The 23,925-nt window shown below is 33.2% G+C and overlaps 3 protein-coding genes across 12 annotated transcripts in view; 2 read left to right on the top strand and 1 right to left on the bottom strand.

Moving 5' to 3' along the window:
- Nucleotides 1–916: 916 nt before the first annotated feature.
- Nucleotides 917–10,867, top strand: LOC129921600 (Bardet-Biedl syndrome 10 protein homolog). Of its 3 annotated transcripts, none has more exons than XM_056034694.1 (3): nt 917–1,155; nt 3,597–5,400; nt 10,705–10,867. In XM_056034694.1, exon 2 carries the CDS (start codon nt 3,602–3,604, stop codon nt 5,357–5,359), a length of 1,758 nt encoding a protein of 585 aa, XP_055890669.1. In that variant the 5' UTR covers nt 917–1,155; nt 3,597–3,601; the 3' UTR covers nt 5,360–5,400; nt 10,705–10,867. The 3 variants fall into 3 exon arrangements, with proteins under 3 accessions (XP_055890669.1, XP_055890667.1, XP_055890668.1); XM_056034692.1 differs by lacking the exon at nt 917–1,155 and adding an exon at nt 1,308–1,492; XM_056034693.1 differs by lacking the exon at nt 917–1,155 and adding an exon at nt 2,403–2,572.
- Nucleotides 10,709–18,021, top strand: LOC106051929 (uncharacterized). The gene is made up of 3 exons (XM_013207155.2): nt 10,709–10,863; nt 13,626–13,751; nt 13,983–18,021. The coding sequence occupies exons 2-3, from the start codon at nt 13,637–13,639 to the stop codon at nt 14,864–14,866; spliced, it is 999 nt and encodes a 332-aa protein (XP_013062609.2). The 5' UTR covers nt 10,709–10,863; nt 13,626–13,636; the 3' UTR covers nt 14,867–18,021.
- A 1,956-nt stretch (nt 18,022–19,977) lies between these two features.
- The window catches only part of LOC106051924 (phosphorylase b kinase regulatory subunit beta-like), a 49,213-nt gene continuing 45,265 nt past the window's right edge, over nt 19,978–23,925 (bottom strand). For all 8 annotated transcript variants that reach the window (XM_056034682.1, XM_056034683.1, XM_056034679.1 and 5 more), the window contains one exon: nt 19,978–21,963. In XM_056034682.1, the coding sequence (XP_055890657.1) occupies nt 21,760–21,963 (204 nt within the window). In that variant the 3' untranslated portion in view covers nt 19,978–21,759. The remainder of the gene's footprint in view (nt 21,964–23,925) is intronic.

The raw sequence follows: 23,925 nt of genomic DNA, 5'->3' as shown, positions 1-23,925 counted from the left end.
TTTTGAGAGGCAAATGCGTATTTTCCTAGATATCAAGAATTATACACAGGAAAGACTAAAATTAAATCATTCAAGAACATAACATAGGCCTACATGAACGATAGCTATCCTAAAGTTAGAGTTGAAGCTATAGTGCTGAAACAAATTTAAACATAAGTGAATAGCAGCACCATGGACCAAGTTTAAACTGGGTCCCTGGCAGGGGTGGACTGGATGTCAAAATCGGCCCGGGCACATCTATACAATCCGGCCCAAAAATCTGTATATAATATGATGGGCATCCAATTCTATGCCTATCTGTCCTCAAAATCATTGTTAAGTATGATAATGTAGCGATAACTGTAACATGCTCAATATCTTTATAAGAAATGTAGGCCATATGTTGCTTTTTAATCGCTAAACGTGTCGGCCCTAAAGGGACGGAGCCTACTAGTAGCACTATCTACGGCTGTAAGCTATTGCATTATTTCGGAAAATGTGTTAGGTTAAATTAGTATTACACTGTAGAGTCTGTGAAAGATTTCTTTAAACGACGTTCAGAGGGTCACTTTTAGAAGAGAATATTACAAAACCTTTAACTATTTAATACGTGTCATAGTGACATCCATGCGAACTTTCGGTGGCCTACGGGCCCATTTAGGAACCGGCCCACCGGGCATTTGCCCGAATGCCCATATAGCCAGTCCGCGCATGCATTTTCCTTTTTAAAAAATGTGTCTCTTTTCTTTAGGCTTGCGTTTCAAAAATTTTTGCTCGTCTCTAACAAGGCAAGTCATTTACATAATATTCCGAGCCTGCACTAAACATTTAGTGAGAGCCGCAGCCAAGGAATCAAAAAACCGCAAGCACCTCGAGAACCGCACTTTGCGACTACAGGATCAGCCTATCATTGAAAGCGAATCTCGATTCCGACACAGTGGCTGAGTGGTAAGGCGCTTGGCTTCCGAACCTGGGTCCCGGGCTCGATTCCTTGTGAAGACTTGGATTTTTACTTTCGGGATCTTTATGGCGCCTCTGAGTCCACCTGACATTATTAGTTGGGGAAAAGTTAAAACGGTTGGTCGTTGTACTGGCCACATGACAACCTCGTCAGCCGTGATGATGACAGATGACATTTACACCAGTCTGTCACATAATTCGCAAGGCCTGAAAGGGGTAGAATACTTTATATTTTTTTTTTAACTTTATGATCTTATAGGCAATATTACAGCTTTACTACGATATAGATAGAGAAATGGAGAATAATAATAGAATCTTGAGATTTTTTAGAACTGATTCTTGGGATTTCCAACAAATGAAGATCTGACCTTACCAACCGATAAACAACGTGGACGCAGTCAGTCTAGATCTAAGTGCGACTAAGTCTATAGAGTCTAACTATAGATCTAGATTCTATAAGTAGGAAGACAAAGATGTCTAGATCTAGATCTTTATTCAATTGTCTATAATTATAATATATTTAGACGGTTTAGAATTAATTTCAAAATGACAGGTAGAATTTAACTCTTTAGTTTATCTCCGTAATTATTTTCCAGAATAAGAATTGACTCAACATTGTTTATTAGATATTTTGCATAAAATTTGGAATTGATAACATGTGACTTTGACATGTGATTCAGACACTTTTTTTACTTACTTATGGGGGGTTATGTCACGTACTACATTTGTTACAATTTGTACCCTGCTGTAGTGTTATGATTAAAACACTACTTTTGGCTTTGGTATCCAGTAGTGGTCAGGCCATTGTGACTAAACTAAAGATGGGATGAGTATTTTATCATCTGTTCACTATTCCCATCCAGTTTTATAATAAATGTATTCTTGACAGCCTTGGGTCATTCTGTGAAGCTATGATGGTATGGAGATGGCTGTAAGGCATTTATTATATATTTATATTCCTTGTTTGAGACAATAGAGCAAGAACACATCTTTCAAGACTACTGATACTCTTTTTATAGCTCTATAACACTTTAAGTTAAAGATTATAAAACCAAAATTTAATTTAATGGTTCTAAATAGATTCTAGATCTAATAGTAAATTTACGGTGGTATCGTTAAATAGGAGAGAAAGACTTAAATAATAGCATATATTTATTATCAATAATTATAATATCATTGATCTAAATTGCTTTCTTCTTAATTCTTACTTTACGTTACTTTAATCATTAAATAATGTGGTTGTTTATAAACTTTACTTTTTTTTTTTTTTTTTTCTAAACTTTACTTTATTAATAAGTATATTAATTATTAGATCTAGCCTAGATCTATGATAGTTAAAATAGTAGATATCTAGATCTAAACAAACAATTTTTTATGATTCAGTGCTTTTTTTTTTGTGACCCCTGACGGTACCTATTTCAATGTGGGGAAAAATTATTATTTTTCTTGTATTTTAATTTTAACAAGGTTTATTATGGATGGTTGCCTGGCCATGCGGTTTGTGCGCTGGACTGCCGTTCTGACTTATCGATAGTCCCGGGTTCAAACCCTGCCCGCTCCCATCCCCCGTCGTCCTGCGGGAGATTTGGACTAGGAGTAATTATCTTCAACTCTGAAGGAACATCTGAAACATGTAAAACATTTTACATTTTATTATTAATTTCCATCACTGAGTATCGGTACCTAGATATAGATCTAGTCTTTATTAACTAACTTTATCTAGATCTTTTTTTTTCTTTTTTTTTTAAAAAAAAAAGCACTGGTTATGATAAAGTGATTGTGATATAAAGTTAATAAAGACATACTATTATATAGAATATAGATCTAGAATGTCTAGATTCTAGTTATATATATATATATATAATATAGATCACTCATATAGGCATCATATTCAAGGACAAATTCATACAATTACAAGAGCTCCCTTTTCCGTAGTGCTATACTATTAATAGTATTAGAGAATGGAATGCCCTTGGTTGCCTGAATCAGCCAGGAAAACCAATCACTTAGCAGAATTTAAGTTTAAGTCACTGATTAACATGCATGACTAGATTGACATATAATGAAATGGTAGGCCCTAATGTTTGAAGTACCATCTGTAATAATAATAATAATAATTATAGCTTTTATATAGCGCTACTTTTATGCTTATTTAGCATACTCAGTGCGCTATGGTCCAATCTCATTTGTGGACCGGGGGGGGGGGGGGGGGGGGTGTAATATCTGGGAGAAGGTTTTCCGTGCTGCCTTTAGGCGCTCAGTAAACACAACTCTGCTTGAGTCGGGTGTTAAACCTTGAGCCTCCTTCATAGGTAGCCAAAGCTAATTCATGCGTACTTAGCCTCTCAACCACACTTTCCACTTATCTATAAGTATTATAAGATAGAATTTGCTATGTCTCAATAATTGGCATAATATTGTAGTTCTAGATTAGGTTTATTATTCACTAGATGTAGAGAGTTGAAGAGTTTCTAGAGTAGACTAAAAAAAAAAAAACAAGTAGCAATTTAAAACATAAATAAATACTAAAATCTTTGTATCTAGGATTAGCTCTATAATCCTTTTTTCTTTTTAGTTACCAGTATGTAGTCATATCTATATAATAATATCTCTGTATAATAATAATTACATAATAATGATGTTTCTTTTTATTTTAGGAATAATGATGAGTCAACCTTTATACATCAGTGATATCAAAGTGATTTGTGGCTCTATGACAAGTTTAATAAAGAAATCATTTGGTCCAAAAGGTGCCAAGCTAATGTTAACATCCAGTAGTGGTCAGGCCATTGTGACTAAAGATGGGATGAGTATTTTATCATCTGTTCACTATTCACATCCAGTTTCTAAATGTATTCTTGACAGCCTTGGGTCATTCTGTGAAGCGTATGGAGATGGCTGTAAGGCATTCATTATATATTTATATTCCCTGTTTGAGGCAATAGAGCACGAACACACCTTTCAAGACTACTGGTCTCTTTCTAACAGCCTGTTAGAATTTTTAAAACATGATTTTGTTAATATAACTGAACAATTGACTGGAATAGTCTCCAGCCAAAATAAACTGAACATCATGGAAGAAGAATGGCTTGACCAACATTCTGTTTTCTACTTATTGAAAACTTACTTCTGTAATAGTTTCTCAAGGAATGATGTTTACAATCTCTCAAAGCTTTTGGCAAATTATGTAGCTAAAATAGGTGCTAGAAGGTGTTCATTGTCTGCAGTTCTTCAATGGTTTGACAATTTTGTATTCTTCAGTAAGGAATCATACACATCTTCACAATATGAGGATGGTATATTTTTAAAGGGGGCTTTCCCATTAAAATATCCTTACAATAAAACTTCAAATGCCATATTGATGCAGTGTCCATTTGAAATTGATAGTAAATGCTACACAAGAGAAGATACAGTTATGCAGCTAACTGAAAAGATAATTACATATCCAGCTCAAGTTGCTGCCCTTTTTCTATCAATGCTCAAAAAACATCATGTAACTTTAGTATTGACAATTCACAAAGTATCAGATTACATTTTGCAGATGGCCAGTAGCATGAGTATCAATGTTGTCCCCTGTCTAGAAGATACTGATTTAGAGTTTATTATGTGTGCTACTGGTAAAGTGGGAGTGTCAGCTATGTGGGACGAGTTAGAGGCTTCTTGTCTGGTTGCTGTTACTTCTTACCAAAGTGTTGACATCTCAGGGCAACAATATGTCAAAATAGTATTGGATAGACCTCCTCTCGATTTCCCTAGATCTACTTTATTTCTATGTGCTCCAACAGATAGTCTTTGCAAAGAGTTGAAATACAATGTGAAGAAAGGGTTGAAGCTTATCTCTCACTGTCTGCCTGAAATTTGTGAATGTAACTTGAGACTAAACAAAGTCTGCTTGTTTCATGGAGACTTAAAGTCCTGTAACAATGAAGAGCAACAACTTACAGACACCAACCAGAGAGTCATTAAGTCTTGCATGAATGTCGAACAGCATCTTGAAGACATTAAGCTACCATTATCTTTTAAACTGGTTGCTGGTGGAGGTTATTTTGACTATCTGTTAATTGATTGCTTGACTAAATATATGAACAAAAATGTGCAGCTATCACCTAAGCGACTAATGTGGTGCAGACTTGTAGTAAAAATGTTATTGGCTTTGCCTCAAAATCTTTATGAAAACTTAAGTGTTTGCAAGCCATCTTTACAGAAATCCAACTATCTTCGTACATATTCATCAGTTAAAGAAGCACTGGATCACAATAAAATTGTTGGATTTTGTTCTTCCGATTCTGTCAGTAATCCACTGAAACATGGAGTGTGGGAATGTTTGGATCAAAAGTTAGCTACTGTTTCACAGGTGCTTCACCTTGCTGGAGTACTTCTTGGTGCTGATGCAGTGATTGCTGCAAAGACCAACCATTAGTTACAGTTGTGCACATAAGGATAATTACATTCCTCAGTATCGTAAGTAGTCATATCTTATTGAAATTTATTTAATGTGGTGCTTTTTTAAATATCTATACATGCTTGTGTGTGTGTTGGCATGTGTATGTGTGTATAGCAACTAAAACAGCTGTGTATTAAAAACAAATTTCTTAAAGACTATATGACATTAGAGGTTGCGGTGGCTGAGATGTTAAGCACTTGGCTTTTAAACATGGGGTCCTAGGTTTCAATCTCTGTGAAGATTGGGATTTTGAATTTCAGGATTTTTAGGACTTCCCTGAGCCCACCCAACTCTATTGGGTACCTGACTTTAGTTGCGGAAAGTATAGGCAGTTGGTCATTGTGCTGAGCATATGACACCCTGCTCGTTAAACATTGGCCAAAGAAACAGATGACATTAACATCATCTGCCCTATAGCTCTTAAGGTTTGAAACGGGAACTTTACTTTTATATATAATATTAGTTAATGTTCAAACTCAAACTCAATTAATGTCCATGACTCATTCTTTCAACTTAAATTTTATCAACAATTTATTAACATGATGATCTCTTAATGAAATCATTTCATCTAGAATCTGTAAAATAATACTAAGACAGTAATTGAATGAAGTAATTTTATTAGTTAAATAGTCTATAAATGTACTCAAGTAACAAGTAGGTGACTTAACCATATTAAAGATCAATATTAGTTATCAATAGATATGGATTCTACAGAATCATCAACCAGTACATCTAAACTAAAACTCATATAAAAGTCTATCATTTGAAACTTGAAAATACAATCTACTTCCTTAAGCTTAATATGTTAATTATAAGTTTTATTATGATTGCATAAAAAATGTACAGTTTGCACTTTATATATAAATTTCAGTATCTTGTGTTGTTTTTATTGTTTTATATATTATATTATTATTAAACCATATATCTGCAAATAGACTTTCTTTCCTAAACTAATACAATTAGATAGAGGTCAACAATATAAATAAAAAGAGGATATATATAGCACTTGAGACTGTTTCTTAAGGGGTCATGACAAATTACTGACATTGGGTTCATTGATAATTCTTTCCCCAACTATTGGTTAGTTTGCAAACACATTTTTTTTTTTTAATTGCATGTATTGAAAGTAACTTTTGAGAATTGATTCATATAAAACTTATAAGAAAATTTATATTTTATTAATTTATTTCCAAGAATATTCAAATGCTAAAAAAGGTTCCCATTTCAGACCTTCCTGATCTATAGGGAAGATGATATAAAAATGTCATCTGTTTCTATGGCCCACTCAGCCACCGTGCCCCATAATCCAATGCTAGCTTGGCACAAAAATGTGCTCAATCTGAATTTGAACTGTGAGCACACAAAAAAAGTGTCATTTTACCATACAACATGTATCCTACATACATGTATCATACTTAAGCCAGCTGAATAACTTAAAAATGGACCCTCATTATTAGTTTCACTTTAGACTCATGCAGCAATGTTCCCCCATCCCTCTATTGTTCTCATTCTTTAATCTGGTCCTGATGTTCATCTATCTTCTCTTATATAATACAGACGTTACTTCAAAAAAGAAGATTATGATTACCTCCTAGGTGTCATGCATCTAGTCATGCAAGTTAACCAATGACTTAAACTCTGGCAAGTCTTTGATTTTCCTGGCTGGCTCTGGCAACCCATTCCATGCTCTTATAATAGCATTAGGGAAGAAGGAGCATTTGTACAAATTTGCATGTGTGGATTTCAAAAGGAATGTCCCTTTATCTTTGTGTCTTTCTGAGTATTCATTTATTAGGTTTTGTTTTTGTATTTGAAGATTATGGTTCAGTGTTTTATGTATAATTGCTACTTTACTTTTTAAGTCTTCTATCCTGAAGGCTTTCTAAATTAAGTGATTTTACTAAAGGTGTTACTTTAGTCAAATGTGAATATTCGTTTGTTATCAATCGCACTGCTATATTTGTGTCTGTTCTAGTTTCTTAATGTTTTCTTGAGTTGAGGGGTCTCAAACAGAGTATGCATATATATTCTATTATTGGCCTAACCAAGGTTAAATAACATTTCAGTTTTATGTTCTTATTTGATTTATAGAAATTTCTTTTAATAAACCCTAATTCTTTGTTTGATTTTTTTATTAGTTTCATCAATATCAGGATTCCATGACAGTTTTGCTTTGTTATAACACCTAGGTTTTTTGTGTTTTTAGTCTGTGTTACTGGTTTACCATGAATAAGAAAAGTGGACCTTATTTGTTTTAATTTTTTTTGTTACCCTTAATAACTGACATTATTCTGGGAAGAAAGACATGCTCTAATTTGATTTCCATTTCTGTAATTCATCTAATTATTTTTATAAAATTTCTGTTTCTTGTGTTGTTTTTACTGTTCTATATATTATGCAATTGTCTGCAAATAATCTGACTTTTGTTCCTGAACTAAAGCAGTTTGGTAAATCGTTTATGTAAATTAAAAAAAAATAGTGGACCTAAGACTGTTCCTTGATGTACACCTGAGCTTACTGTTAATGGTGTTGATTTAGAGCCATTTATTATTACTGTTTCTTCTCTCCTGTAAGAAAATCCTTAATCCACTGATGCGAGGGACCATCATTGCCAAAATATTTGAATTTTTTATGCAAACTATGGTGGTGAACTTTGTCAAAACCCTTAGAAAATTCTAATAAGATAGCATCTATTTGTTCACTATTATCTAAACCTTTTGAAAAAATCATCAATTAGTCCTATTAGTTGTGTTTCACATTATCTATATTTCCTAAAGCCATGGTGGTATGGAGTAAGGACATTATGTTTGTCTAAGTGGTTTATGATGTTGCTACATATTATGTGTTCTAGGATTTTACATGTGATGCTGTTTAGTGATACTGGTCTGTAGTTTCCTGGGTCAGATTTTTCTCCTTTTTTAAATAGGGGAGTGATGTTAGCTTCTTTCCAGTCCCTTGGTACTCTGCCCTGGTAAGAGAAAAAGTATTTTGAACACTAGTGCTAGCTCATTGCTTAGTTCTTTGAGTAATCTAGCTGGAATACCATCAGATCCAGACGCTTTATTTGGTTTAATGTTTGCTAATAGTTTTTCGATCCCCTTTTCTTGTACTTATATATTTCCTATGTTGTCTACTTGGTTTAAATTAAGTAATATGTCTTTGTCTCCTGGGGCTGAGAATGCTGATGCAAAGTATTTATTTAGGATGTTAGCTTTAGTTTCATTATCATTATGTGTATTTTGCTATCTTTGCCTTTTAATGGTGCTACTTCTGTTGTTTCCATTTTCTTAGACCTTATGTATGACCATAGGTTTTTGTTAACCTTAGATTTTACATTGTTTATATGTATTCATTATGCAGCTGTCTGCTTACTTTTGGGGTTAGGTGTTCTATTTTCATACACTTTTTATAAACTTTTTTCGCCTTAGTTTCTTTAAATTGTCTATATAGGTTTCTCTTCTGTTTACAAAGCTTTTTTAATCTATTATTAAACCAGCATTTATTTATTTTGTTCGATGAATATTTAGTTGGTATATATGATATTTTATATATATATATATATATATATATATATATATATATATATATATATATATATATATATATATATATATATATATATATATATATATATATATATATATATATATATATTAAGATAGCTTTAAATGAAATTCCATAGGTCATCAACTGGTTGGTTAATGTCTTTTTCTGATATAAGAATGTTTGTTGAAAGTTTAATGCAGCTTGGTGTAGTTGTGTTAGGTTGCATTTGTTCCAAAGGTCCTTATAAAAGGGGAAGGTATTCATTTTATCCACCGGTCCTTGATAATTAATAATTTTACATCTCTTTCTGCAAACTATTATGACAAGTTGAATCATCCATCAAAACAACACATTTTCTTAGATACCCGATTCAGACTTTGCTAAATTCAAGAGCTATAAAAAAAATCACTTATGCGTTGAGCTGCACCCAAGAAGAAGAGTAGATAAAAGTTGACCAAATGACACAAGGGGGGAAATTTAGATGCCAGAGTTCAGGAAGTAAAGAGAACAAAAAATAACTGGCCCGGTCAGTCTGAAATCCAATCAAATGGACCTGTACCAATGAGAGTATGTAAGCTCTCAGAGTCTGATAACTAAGATACATGGCTAGTAAAATGAAAGGTACACATCTGAGAAGTTCAAATGTTTTATTGTGCGTCTAGATCTAGTACTGTGTAATAAACTCATTCTATTTTCGGTAGTCTTCTATTATCGTAAAGATCTATATATCGAGATGTAATACTGAAAACCCGTTAATTTTTGCTCACCTTTCATTTTAAAAAATACATATGTATCTAGCTTATGATCGCTAAGTTTCTTTGGTTGTTAGGTTTTTAGCCTCATACTGCATTTCTATGAGTTAAAGTTGTTTTTTTTTTTTTTGGTTTATATAGACCTACATACTTATGTATTTGAACATTAAGACAATAGAATAGTTTATATCAATCTTTAAGGACCAACTTATTAAGGATATGACCCATGCTTGTAAAGAAATATACAGTGAATCCTGAAAACATACTTTACGTTTAGCGTAAGCTATTTATCTGCTATAAGGAAAAGGACCAATTATATTTTGCCATAAAAAAAAATCAATAGAAATTATTCTACAATACTGCTCACGCAAAGATAGAACATATAAAATAGTATTTCTATTTTCCTTCAAAAACATTAAAACCAGTTATTGACAAAACTATTTGATAGATAATTGACATCATATTATGATCATCCCATTGTGTGTCCTATCCCCTGTTCTTACATAATAGCAGATATAATAATCGTTTCTACTGTAATACACTATCCCCTAGAAATATAGATGTAGTTGTTGTTTTTTTTTCGACTGACCTAATTAGCTCCGTAAATGTTTTTTTTTTTTTTTAAAGAAAACTTTAATATATTTGTCATCTTATAATATTATATTATATCCTATATTAAAATAAGATATCTGCAACATTGGCGTATTTCATTACATAAATGCAATGAACTATTTATAGCCATTGGACATGATTGGACCATTGGCTGTGTAGGCTGTTTCTTGTATTTGTTGTTATTTACATTGGAAACTAGGGCACGTCAGCTTTTTTCTTGTTCCACAAGTTACACTGTGTTTGCCTCGTGGTGATACTAAAATAACGCTGTCATCATTAACATCAGCCAATCATTTCACACTATTTTTTGTAATAGTTATCCGGGTACTTTGTGATTACCACGTGATCAAAACATCGACCTTCCCTTATAAGGAGATTGACCTCATAAATATTAAACATTTTCTCCTTTAGGTCACACGGCAACCAATGAAAAATATTTCCCCTTCATACGTAAACAAAGCACCAACGCTTGTGCTGATGGTCGCTGGGTTTGATCAGCTGTTCTCCGTTTTGTCAACTAAATTTAACATTAAAATCTATATGCAAATATCTTTCCTATCTCACTGACATGTAAGTAGTTTTCGTAAGTTGATTTTCGCACATAGAATATATATAACTCTAGATCTGTTCAATTCATAAAAAAAAAATAGTCTTCGCTCTGCCACTGGTAGATCACCGTAGATCCATCCACTAGTGACACTGTCAGGTCACAAATAACGACTACACTTACACACTAACTTAGTAACTAGACCTATAGCTTCCTCAAGTATACGACTAGTTCTTGATTAGATCTGGCTTATTATTATTATCTCAAACTTTAAGATAGATATTTATTTATTTTTTACTTCGGAATAATATTTAAATCTATTACTTCTAGCCAAGTTCTAGATCTAGCACTGTGACGTCTGTTACTGTAGTCTTAGATAAGTGTGTTACGTAGATCTAGATTTAGACTAGTAATCATAATATGATTTAGAATCTAGATTAGAATTATCATGACTGAAGTCTGGATATATGATTATTTCATTTTTTATTCTCATTTAGATCTAGTCATTATTTCAAAAAAGATTTTATACATTCCTGAACTACGCTTGACTAGATGTACAAATACATAACTCTAAGTTCTTCGTTGACTTTTTTTTTTTTGCAATCAGTCATGAGTGAAGGACATTTGGAGTGTTACAGTAGTGCAACTCCATTTTGACCAGTGATTACCTAACTACCGAAACAATGGGAAAACAATAGATAAAATCTAGACCCAGAGCTGCGTTAATAATTGAAATCTTAGTTAAATATAACTATTGCACAAAGTTGTGTTAGAGTTAAGTATGGAATCTAATAATAGCTCAGTTGTCAGCATTCTGTAATATCGACGACGTCATAGGTGACCTAGATCTAGATTTTCCTTTGAAGTATAGTATTGGCTGAAAAAAAAAAATCAATGCAACTGTTACATGTAATTGCAAATTGTTTCTAGATCTAGATATCTTACCCGATAATGCTGACTTTCAATATCAAGTAAGGTCACTTCTGCCTCTTTTAGACTCATTCTGAGAATGTTGAAAGATTTTAGATATTTTGGTCCTTTGATTATTAACACACACACAAACACAAATGCGCCGAGTGACTTGATACTTAGTGATTTATTATGGTTGCCAAATTTATTTTAAAGAAAAGAACTATATTTATATATACATATTATGAGTTTTTATCTTAGTCTTACTTTACAGCAAGTTATGACTTTGCCTGAAATACTTTAATTATTGATAGCTCTTTAAAGAGAAAAGAAAATACTTTAAAAAAAAATTAAAACAAGAGATCCTGGAGCTCTCATTCTGTGACTTAAGGATTGCGTTTTCTTTTTTTTTTAACCATCATGTCCTCAGAGTTTGGTGGCTTCCCTAAATCATTAAGATTACAGCACATTCCGGATTCTGTCTAGAAACTCCTGGTTCATAAACAAGCTTGTCTAGCTTGTATTTTAAAACTCGCATGAAATTTTATTTTCTTTAGAAATGATGTGATGAATGTTGTATAATAAAGGAAGAAACACATCCTGCCACAACATTGCACCAACACAAACATACAGCACCCACACAAACACAACACCCACACAAACACAAAACACCCACAGGAACACACTTTCTTATCCCAAAAATTTAATTAAGTATAACATATCTTTGCTTTTTCTTATTTTAATTGGGGCATCCAATAAGAACACTTCTTAACACAATTTAGCCCTTCAACACCCACCCACACACACATACTTTTCATTCCTCCTTCAGTTCTAGCCATTAAAGATACAATCTTTTTTTTAACCATCATGTCCTCAGAGTTTGGTGGCATCCCTAAATCATTAAGATTACAGCACATTCCAGATTATGTCTAGAAACTCCTGGTTCATAAACAAGCTTGTCTAGCTTGTATTTTAAAACTCGCATGAAATTGTATTTTCTTTAGAAATGATGTGATGAATGTTGTATAATAAAGGAAGAAACACATCCTGCCACAACATTGCACCAACACAAATATACAGCACCCACACAAACACAACACCCACACAAACACAAAACACCCACAGGAACACACTTTCTTATCCCAAAAATTTAATTAAGTATAACATATCTTTGCTTTTTCTTATTTTAATTGGGGCATCCAATAAGGACACTTCTTAACACAATTTAGCCCTTCAACACCCACCCACACACACATACTTTTCATTCCTCCTTCAGTTCTAGCCATTAAAGATACAATCTTTTTTTTTAACCATCATGTCCTCAGAGTTTGGTGGCATCCCTAAATCATTAAGATTACAGCACATTCCAGATTATGTCTAGAAACTCCTGGTTCATAAACAAGCTTGTCTAGCTTGTATTTTAAAACTCGCATGAAATTGTATTTTCTTTAGAAATGATGTGATGAATGTTGTATAATAAAGGAAGAAACACATCCTGCCACAACATTGCACCAACACAAATATACAGCACCCACACAAACACAACACCCACACAAACACAAAACACCCACAGGAACACACTTTCTTATCCCAAAAATTTAATTAAGTATAACATATCTTTGCTTTTTCTTATTTTAATTGGGGCATCCAATAAGGACACTTCTTAACACAATTTAGCCCTTCAACACCCACCCACACACACATACTTTTCATTCCTCCTTCAGTTCTAGCCATTAAAAATACATTCTTTTTTTTTTTTTTTTTTAATGGGATAATCTAAATATTATTACAGTTTTGGTGGTTTGTCAATTCTAGGTCAAGCCCTATACAATACTTTGTCTGAGAAATTACTAACTAATTGTTGAATCTTTTGCAGTTGAAAAAAAAATGTACTATTTAAGCAAGTTTATATTTGGTGAGTCAGAAACTGAAAAGAAAGACTCAAGTGGAGAACAACTGGAAACCCAGCTCTTAGATGACTGGGTTGTTGTCCATCCTTCTGGTGAGTTGACTTAACTAGAATATTATTATCAACCTTGTTGTTTTTGTTTTTTTTTTTTATAAACTTATCTACTTTTTTTTTTAATGATAAGCTTTAATTTTAGAAAAGAAAAATATTCTTGCACAATTTAATGTACCTTTTTGTTTAAAGTCATTTGAATGTTCAACTCTATAAAATCAATTCTCTTGATATACAGAAACATATGTGTTCACTGTTTGTATTACCTTTCAGATAAAGAGAATAGTGGGAGGTCACAGTACATCACTACAGGGCAGTCACAACACATCAGTGGGCAGTCTCCTCACATCACATTTCATCCTAATTCTCATCATCACTTCCATCATCATTCACACCTGCCCCACCAGGGTCAAGGACTCTGCTGTCACTCCCAAGTGGCTGGCGATAGTCTGGGCGCCAACTTTGTGATTGGTGATGAATTGCTGGATGATGCAGACTCCCTAGCTACCACGTGTGGCCATGTGGCTCGCTTGTCTCCACTTCACGACTGTGGCAATATTGATTTACTAGACAGTGACTGTTCCTCGGACACTGAGTCTGTACCAGAGTCTGTATTCTCTGCCAGCTCAGGCCGGTCTCACGCAACCTACCACCCTCATGGCAACGCCAGCGAGCCTTGGGTAGTTGCCCCTGCTCCATGCTTTACAGGTTCTCAAGTCGGGGAGAAAGACGGTCTCTCTGACAGCCCGTTGGAGAACTTACTGATAGAGCACCCCTCCATGTCAGTTTATCTCTCACTTCGTACATCTCACCACCTTCCTTCCATTCGTCCTACAGGTGAAGGCTTCAGGGATATTGTCCAGGAGGATCCAGTCCTTCAGCCTGAGCCAGATGGTGCTGCAGTCAGTGTGGTGGAAACGAGGCTTGTGAACTCAATGCTGTCCCCCGGCTTAGCGACACCTGAACAGATGACACTTAGACTTCGCTCGGCTCAACGAATTCAAAACTGCAAGTCGAAAAGAAGTATAACAAACCGCAGGTGTGAGCAACAAAACAAAGTTTATGAAGTTCAAGGGCAGTCAAAGGCTAATAATCGTAGAAATAAACGCTTACGTCCCTCTGGCTTCAAATCCTCTCGCATAACTCAACGCATGTAATCAATTAGGCATCTCTAGAACTATGTACAAACTTATATTTAAACCACTTGAAACTAATTATTAATCAATTGTGATAGAAGCCTCTCCCAGTCAGCTAATCTATGTATTCCCCCACTTCTACAAATTAACTACTATCACCTTGGATGGGACTTACATATATCCAAGCATAAGAATTTTATTATTAGCTAAATAATATTTACTCCATCAACAGTTAAAACATAAAATAGATTCTATGAAATTTTGTATCGCTATCTGTGCACAATTTGATTCTAAAAGAAAGTTGTTTTTTTTTTTTTTACCATATTATTTACAGTTTTGCAAAACCAAGTTTCCTCTAGTACTGAATATTTTTAGAAACAAGAACTTGCTTGAAAGAAAAATCAGCAAGCCCTATTTTTAAATGTTTTCTGTAATTGTATCTGTTGTAATATTGAAAACTATTCTTTTTGTGAAAAAAAAAAAAAAAGAAAAGATTATCACTTTTTATCTATGCTCTTTTTGTTTCTCCCATTAGCAGTGGAAATAAACATATTGATTAGCTATTGGTGTTTTTTTTTTTTCCTTCTCCACTTCCAGTTTTTGTGACCAAAAAAAAACAAACAAAATGTAACTGCAGCAGACTATCTCTATATAATTCAAGACTCTCAAAGCAGATCATGTTTGTATTGAGCTTGTTCTTCTGTTTTGACAACCTGGCCCTTTCTGACAGCTAAGTCAACTGTGTTGAAGAGTTACACCAACTATTATTGAAATGATAAACTGCGATGCGACTATTTATTTTGTTTAAAAGAGGGAAAACTATTGTGCAAATGTACATATGCAGATCATAACTGAATATGTAAAAACTATTTGAAGCTGCAGCGAAAATAAAAGTATTTAGAAACTCACATTTGATGCAGTTGCTAAAAGTAACCTATTAAGATGCTACATTTGAACTTGTGATGCTTGCCTTCAGCTACTGAGAGAAGTAAAGAACATTGTGATCTCTAACTTTGGTGCTGACATTATCTGCAACATTCAACATTGACATCATGATATTCATAAGATTGCACTAGTTGGGAACATGTGATGATGTGTTTTTGTTCTACCTAGGCCCTTTTGACACACACACATTTATATATATTTATTTTTAATACACATGACTTCTCTGTTTTTTAGTGTTGACATTATTAGAATGTTTTTGAAATAAAATGATGTTGAATAGTGTGAATTTATGGATGAGGAAGAAGAGCTTATTGCTTGGTTGGTATTTAAGTTTTATAAGCCTTAAACACATGGTCTTCATTTGCATCATCTGATTACCTCTACTGACAGTGTCCTTTATCTGATTATCACTTGCTTACATCGTCTGTTGGTTATTGCTTTCTGACAGTGTTATTCTCTGATCATTACTTGCTGATATTGTCACATGATCATCACTATTATACATCTAAAAAAAAAAAAAAAGCTTTTTATCTTATTTCTAATCTCTCAAATTTTCATGTCATAAGTTTGAACTGTGGCTGACAATTTGCAGTCTGTGTGTTTTAAGTGTTACAATGGCCGCTTCTCCTCAATACATGTCTGACTAGTGCAGTCAGTTGGGAAAAATGTGATATTTGCATTCACTGAACAAGTGAGGTTAGTCACTGAACAAATGTTACTGTAGTTACTGGACAAATGAGGTTAGTCATTGGATATTGTGTGAACAACTAGTTGCAATCAACAAAATTATTTAACATCAAATTTTTGAGAGCTACAAGTTCATCTGTGTAAATTAAGGATGTGGATAAATAAAAGTTGAACTGCTGGGAACTAGCAGAATTTAGTTCTTTTGCCAAATGAATTGTGAAGATGGTAATTGTAGTTAGTTCTCTATTATTTTGTCACCTAGCTTAAATGTTTGATCATAAATGTGCCATTTGACTTTACAAAATTGTGACAATATTTTGTGTGTGTGTATACATTGTTTTTACACTAGCACTAGACACTATATCTTATAAAATATTAGGATGAAAAAAAAAACATCTCTTGAAATTTGAATTCAATTTTTATTCAAATGAATCAAGGCATTAAGTTCATGCTCTAATATTGCTGAAGCATTGCTATCATTTTGTTAAATTTATTTTTAAAAATAGCTGTTGCTATAATTTAGAAATATACCGTACATACTAAAACACATATTGAACAAGCTTATCAATTGTGACCTACTTGATAAACAGCAGCCAAAATTTAACAAAAAGTTTTAAGGTGAATACAATTCACTTGCTGACATGATAGTGTAGTCCTCTAATCTAACATCACTTGTTTAGAAATGTCATAGTAATGCCAAGATCCTGGCATGGCGCAGTCTTCAACTCTGGCTTACATATATTATATTTATACTTATTTGTTTGATCCAATACTACAAACAATTACACCTTATTAAATAGGCTCTTAAAAAGCAGACAAGAAATTGATTTTTTTTTTAAATACTGAAATGTTCTTTTGGCTGACACTAATTTATTAGAGACAAATTGATTTTGTTGAGACAGGTATTAACACCAGTTTCAGTAGCACAGTCAAGCAGATGTAGTGGGAGTTATTTTTTTCTTCAGTGTTGTTAGCCTAGATTAGTAGTTATGTATACACATTATTCAACTAGATCTAGTAGCATGTATTAAAATTTCTATGTTATGAATGTATTTTTGTAAATGTTACTCTGTATCTTAAGGAGAGACTTAAACACATGCTAATGTACACATACAGTTGAAGTTATCTGACTACACAGAAAACATGGAATATTGACTCCATGTACAAATCCATGTCTATAAGGAGAGTCAATGAGTGGCACATTTTGGTATTGTATGCTCAAGTATATTTTTTTTTTCCTTCTACTTTGTCTTGCAGGATGTTGTATGTCTTACCTCCTCAAAGTAGTGATTGTAACAAGTGTGTAATGTACTCAAGTGTAAACATATTTTCAATTTTACTTTGCACATTCATGTTTCTATTTTGAAATGTCAACATTGGAACTCATATTTTTATCCATTTTATTTTTAGCTCTTTTTTCTCTTTTTGTTGTTGAAACTGGCCTGATATTCCTGCCATATATGTAAATGATGAGGGTCGTTTTAGTGACCTTATTTAATAGATCAATTAGCATATACTATTAAAATTTTAATTTTCAAAATAAATCATGGAGTTGCTTTTTTTTTCTTTCTTTCATTGGCTTTGATAGGATGAATGTACCCTGGTCTGTAAAGCACTTGCAATGCAGATTGTATACATATCTACCATAGGAGCTAAAATAGTTGAAATGCTACATGTTGCAAAGCATCAGCCCAAGCCCCAATACACTCTCTTAATTTTTTGGTTTCTCATGTCTATATCTAGATGTAGCTCTAGCCCTTTTAACACTCCTTTCATACTAGTGGGAAGCGTGGTCGAGAGGCCAAGTGCGCTTGAACTTGGCTTGGCTTGGCCTTCTACCTAGAAGGGGGCTCGAGGTTCGACACCCGACTCGGGCAGAGTTGTGTTTACTGAGCGCCTAAAGGCAGCACGGAAAACCAACTCCTAGATACCCCCACCGGTCCACAAATGAGATTGGACCAAAAGCACTCTGAGCATGCTATAAGCATGAAAGTAGCGCTATATAAAAGCTATAATAATAATACTTGAATAGACACACATCTTCAAACAGCTATTTCATATTTGAAATAAAAATAAAGGGAATATCAATTTGTCTTTATGTCTGCAATAATGTGAGTTAAAGTAAATTATACCTGTATTGGAATTTCAGTTGTTTTTTTAAATAGGAAATAATTTGAGTACTTTAAAATATATAATTGGCCACTATTAAACCTGTTGGGATAAAAAAAAAGATGAATTTGGAAAAAAATTGACCACTGGTTGTTTCTAATTGTTTCATTCTCTCTAGATGGAGAAATAGTCAGCTAGGGCTTTGACTTGTGTATATATATATTTACAACTCACATTTCTGCCTAAAATGTTTGTGTGAAACATGGTACAGAAAATAATAGGAGGTGTAATTAAAAAATAGATTACAATGAGTTTGTGTTTTCACACAAACTCAGATTCTGACCCAAAGGCTTCACCCATGAGTCACCTCATAAGCAAAAAATAAAAAGTCATGTAATTTGTAATAGATCTAGACTAACAATAAAAAAGCATTTATAAAAATTAAAAAAAAAAGAACCTGAATTCAAACTCATGGCTAAAGCTTTACAAGCCAACACAGTAACTACTCTTCTAGCAGAGAGCTTATGAACATGGAAGATTGTTTAGTTATCTATTGTTTGTATAGTCTCAACCTGTTTTTCAAGTTTGTGTTCACTAAGACTCAGAGGACAACATATAAAGCAGACTAATTCAGCTTATACCACTTCAGTCAAAATAATTTATTACCAATAGTTTACTTGGTTAATTTTTTTATTATTGATTCTTGTGTTGTCAGGTAAAAGAAATAATTGTGCAAAATTTCAGCTTGATCCCAGATTGGGTGTGGGAGAAATTACATTGTCAAACATTTCATCAGACAGACAGTGAGTTGATATAAGCCTTGTAAAATAAGAACATATATCATGTAACTGAAAAAAAACCCAACTTGACTATCATTTCCTTTGGGCAGCTTGCAGCACTTAGTGCTAAATCCTGGCAGAGCCCGCAACGCTGTTGATCCCACTCTCTATTAGCAATTGCCGATCCTTTGGACATATCAGCTGTGTGGTGAGGGGGGAACTGCTGTGTGAGCCACATCATTCCAAACTAAATTAATGCTCAGGCATTCAGCTTATTTCTAGGAGATGATCCATAGATTGAAGGAGGCTATAGAATTCTATTATTACTATTTAATAGTAGATACTATACAAGTCTCTAAAGTGTTGTTTTGGAAAAAACAACAGCTTACTTAAAATACATTTTAAAACTAATGTTCTTGTTAAAAGTAGCGCCTCAACTTAGCAAGCTACAAAATAACATGTAACTGGATTTCCAAAAGCTTTTCTAGTTTTGGAGATGTTAAACTGACCAACTGGCATACAGACAACATAGACATGCTTTTCCCATTTTTGGGGGGCGGCTACAAATCAGCACCACAGTAGGCCTACACACAAATGAAAAAGATGAACAACTTTGTCAGGGAAACAAAAAGTTTAATTTCAGATATATACACAGAACAATTTTGGTATAGAAACAATATCACATTGGTATATGCAAATATCAGATACAGCTTTTCATTCTTGTTTAAATGTCATCTACCTGTAAGTCAAGGTCATCAATAAGAAATAGTTCACTTGGTTGAAAGTTTTCAACCAAAACATTACATGTAGGTAGCACGGTGTAACACAGCAAGCACTAATAAAAATAAACACACACAAAATGTTGATAGAAATTTAAACAATCAGAAATATTTTATTTCAAATATTCCTGCAAGTAATATCACACTCAAAACTTCCAAAAGAAGCATCTCAAACATTTCAAATAGAATCTCACTCCAACTTTCCAAGAAGCATCCCTCTCTACAATTACAGGCTTAGAGCAACATTGTAGTGCATATATTTTTTTCACTAGAGCTTTGAATATTACAGACGCCAATGGCATAAACAAGTATATTATTAGTTGCAACCCTATCAGTCGCTTTTGCTTCTTTTATATATACAGCCATTCTGTTGTGAACACTTTTGATCTCATTTCAATTTGTTTATAGATATTTATAGTAGAAAACTAAAAAAAAAAAAAACAACCTCTGTGAAAAATGGTATGTTGTAAAACGCCGAATAGTAACGGGCATAGAAGCCTTATTAGATATAAATAAACTAATTAGAAAAGGAGATAATTAGTGACTTTGGATTACTTCAGCATATAGAATAACTTAATTCTTAAAAATTAGAACATTAAAAAAAATTCAATTACCAGTACCAGGTAGGTAAGATTGATTAAATGTAGTCATTATTCAAACCAGAAATGTAGCCTGATACTTTCTTCCCTTCCAAATGTTTGCTATGACATACAGGTGTACCAGACATTAAACCAGTGAACATTTATTCATTATTCAAACTTAGTATGAAAACCTTTTCCTCCTGAAGTCTGTACTGCCTGATGTACCCATAAGTTGTTCAACACACCTTAAGTTACTATTTGTTTCTAGCATACAAAAAAAAAAAAGCCTCATGCATAAGAAATGAAACCAGAAACCTTTCATTTTATGTCATACCAGTTACACAACTACTGGTGAAGACAGACCCAGATAGCAAATAAAATCAACCCTAATCAGGTAGTTTGTATTAGTTATGACAAACTATGTCAATCGCAGCACGATCTGCATATCCTCATAAAAATACAGCAATCTTTTTTAATCTTAGGACTCAAAGGCAATGTTCTATTATTAGTCACATGTACAAATGTATAGGCAGTCAAGTGATGCTGTTCTATAGCTGTCTTCTAAGAATTGAAGTGGACATGTGTACACTATATACCTCTGTTTCACAAAAGATTGTTATATAACTAAACCTTTTATCATGACACTTTATTCCCTAGCATGTGTGTTTCCTTCATGCTACCATGTGATACACTATGAACACAACCAAAAGTAGAGGGAAAACATTGTTGCTTTAGCACAGAGTCAGGACTTACAACAGTGTTGCAAAAAATGTTCACACAAAGGATCACTAAAATTATTTTAGACAAAAAATTTTTTTTTTGTCAAAACTTAATGTTTTGTGAAAATTCTTTTCCAAAAGTAAAAAAAATACTAAATCTAAATAGGAACAAATGCAAAAGAAAAATCTGAATACACTATTTTAGGCTAAGGAGCTAAGGTCTTGAAAAGCAATCCATTCAATTCTTGACTGTGGAGCAAGCATTTTGTCTAGGGTATGAAGCAAATCTTTCCAGTGGAACTACACAATCTGGTTCTAAGCAATGGAGCACAGATCTTCAGAAACTACCCTCAAATCACCATCCAGAAGATTTTTAATAACAGCCTTGGCTATATATGCAGTGGTGCCGTAGCGGACATTGGGTGGTGTGTTGTAAAATCTGTGCATGTCGTCTTGTTTCTCTCTTCCTTCCATTCGATTCAAATCTTGTTGGAAGTCTTCATACGCTTCTTGAATAATCTAGAAATGAAATTTACAACTTATGAAATTTACAACTTATGAAATTTACAACTTTTTATAAGCTGCCAACACTAGAACTGTACTAGATTGCTGTATGACTATTAAAGAAAGATTTTCTTAACTCTTTCAGTGCGAGTTATTTTGATTGAAAAAATGAAGTTTTTGGGGATGACCACACATTTTCAAGAGGGGCAGAGTTACTAAAACTAATGTAACTTTTTAATTTTTATTAAATAATCTAATGTATGTGATTTTATTTTAAAGGAAAATGAATGGGCTACATAAATTATTTAAAAAAATTTTTTTTTTTTTAAATTCGTTTTGAGCTTACCACAAAAAGGGAAATATATTTTTAAAATTCCTTAAAAAATCGATATAAAGATTTAACCTTTAAATTAAACATTTATTCCATAAATATTGAAAAATCACAAAACTAAACACATTTTATCACTTCAAATTTCATATAAGATGAAAAAAAGCACTAAGAAATTGTATTATTAACTTTTTTTTCAGGTCCCGAGAAATAAACTAAAAAAAGAAACCACTAATACAATGTTGTCTTTTTTTTTTTTTTTTAAAGTGTTTGTCCTGCATACAATGATTTATAATTTACTACCAAACCAAAGAACAATCAATCTCATATTCCAGAAAATTAAAAAAAAAAAAGAAATAAATAGTTTAACATAAAAAAGATACCAAGTTACTCGATGAGAGTAACGCCACACTGACCAGCGCTAGAGAAGTTACTCACTGAGAGTAACGCCCCACTGAAAGAGTTAAGGGAAGCAGTTTGATAGAGATGTAACTTACCAAATTAGCAGACACAATAGAACCATTGCATTCAAGGACAAAGAAAAACAAAAAATAAGCAGAGGCTGGAAGAAAAATCAGTCTAATGCACATGGCATGGTGGCTGTATGGTAAAGCATTTGGCTTCTGAACTAAGGGGCCTTGGGTTTTCAATCTCAATCAAGACTGGGATTTTGAAATTTGGGACTTTAGGATGCCCCTGAGTCCACCCTGACATTAGTTGGGGATAGTAAAGGTGGTTAGCTGTTGGCCATAGAAACAGCTTTACATCATCTACCCTATAGACAACAAAGTCTGAAAGAGGGGTACTACTAATACTATAAAAATTTCTTTCTAAGATGGTTGACACTACCATGAATGCCTCAACCATCAACTGACAGTAAGATGTGTCAGAGATTTTATTCAACATCTGTTCCACTAATAAGAAAAATTTTTTTTAGGATGCCCCAGAGTCCACCATGACATTAGTTGGGGAAAGTAAAGGTGGTTGGCTGTTGGCCATAGAAACAGCTTTACATCATCTGCCCTATAGACAACAAAGTCTGAAAGAGGGGTACTACTAATACTATAAACATTTCTTTCTAAGATGGTTGACACTACCATGAATGCCTCAACCATCAACTGACAGTAAGATGTGTCAGAGATTTTATTCAACATCTGTTCCACTAATAAGAAAATTTTTTTTAGGATGCCCCAGAGTCCACCATGACATTAGTTGGGGAAATTAAAGGTGGTTGGCTGTTGGCCATAGAAACAGCTTTACACCATCTACCCTATAGACAACAAAGTCTGAAAGAGGGGTACTACTAATACTATAAACACTTTAAAACACACAATGAACACAAGGAAACTGAGTGTATAGCAGAAAATTACCATTTATAATGTCAACATAAACTTTGCCTTACATCTTGAAAAGAATCAAAACCAAAAGAGTTTCTATTGAATCTGAAGCTACCAGTGGATTATTTTTCAAAACAATCTTTTTAATTTTGGCTACAAGTTTTAGCTTTAAAAATCTGGTAACCCACGTACATGATAAAAGTTACTTAGTTCTTTTAAGCTAAAATAACTCTTTTTTTTTTTTTTTTTGGGCCTAGGTGTAGATAGCTCATACAAATGATTTTTGAAATAAATGTATTAGCCTTCACTAAC

Source organism: Biomphalaria glabrata, chromosome 7, assembly GCF_947242115.1.
Source record: "Biomphalaria glabrata chromosome 7, xgBioGlab47.1, whole genome shotgun sequence".
NCBI lineage: Eukaryota > Metazoa > Mollusca > Gastropoda > Planorbidae > Biomphalaria > Biomphalaria glabrata.
The sequence above is the reverse complement of the archived record's forward strand: the minus strand, read 5'-3'. Positions and strand labels throughout refer to the sequence as shown.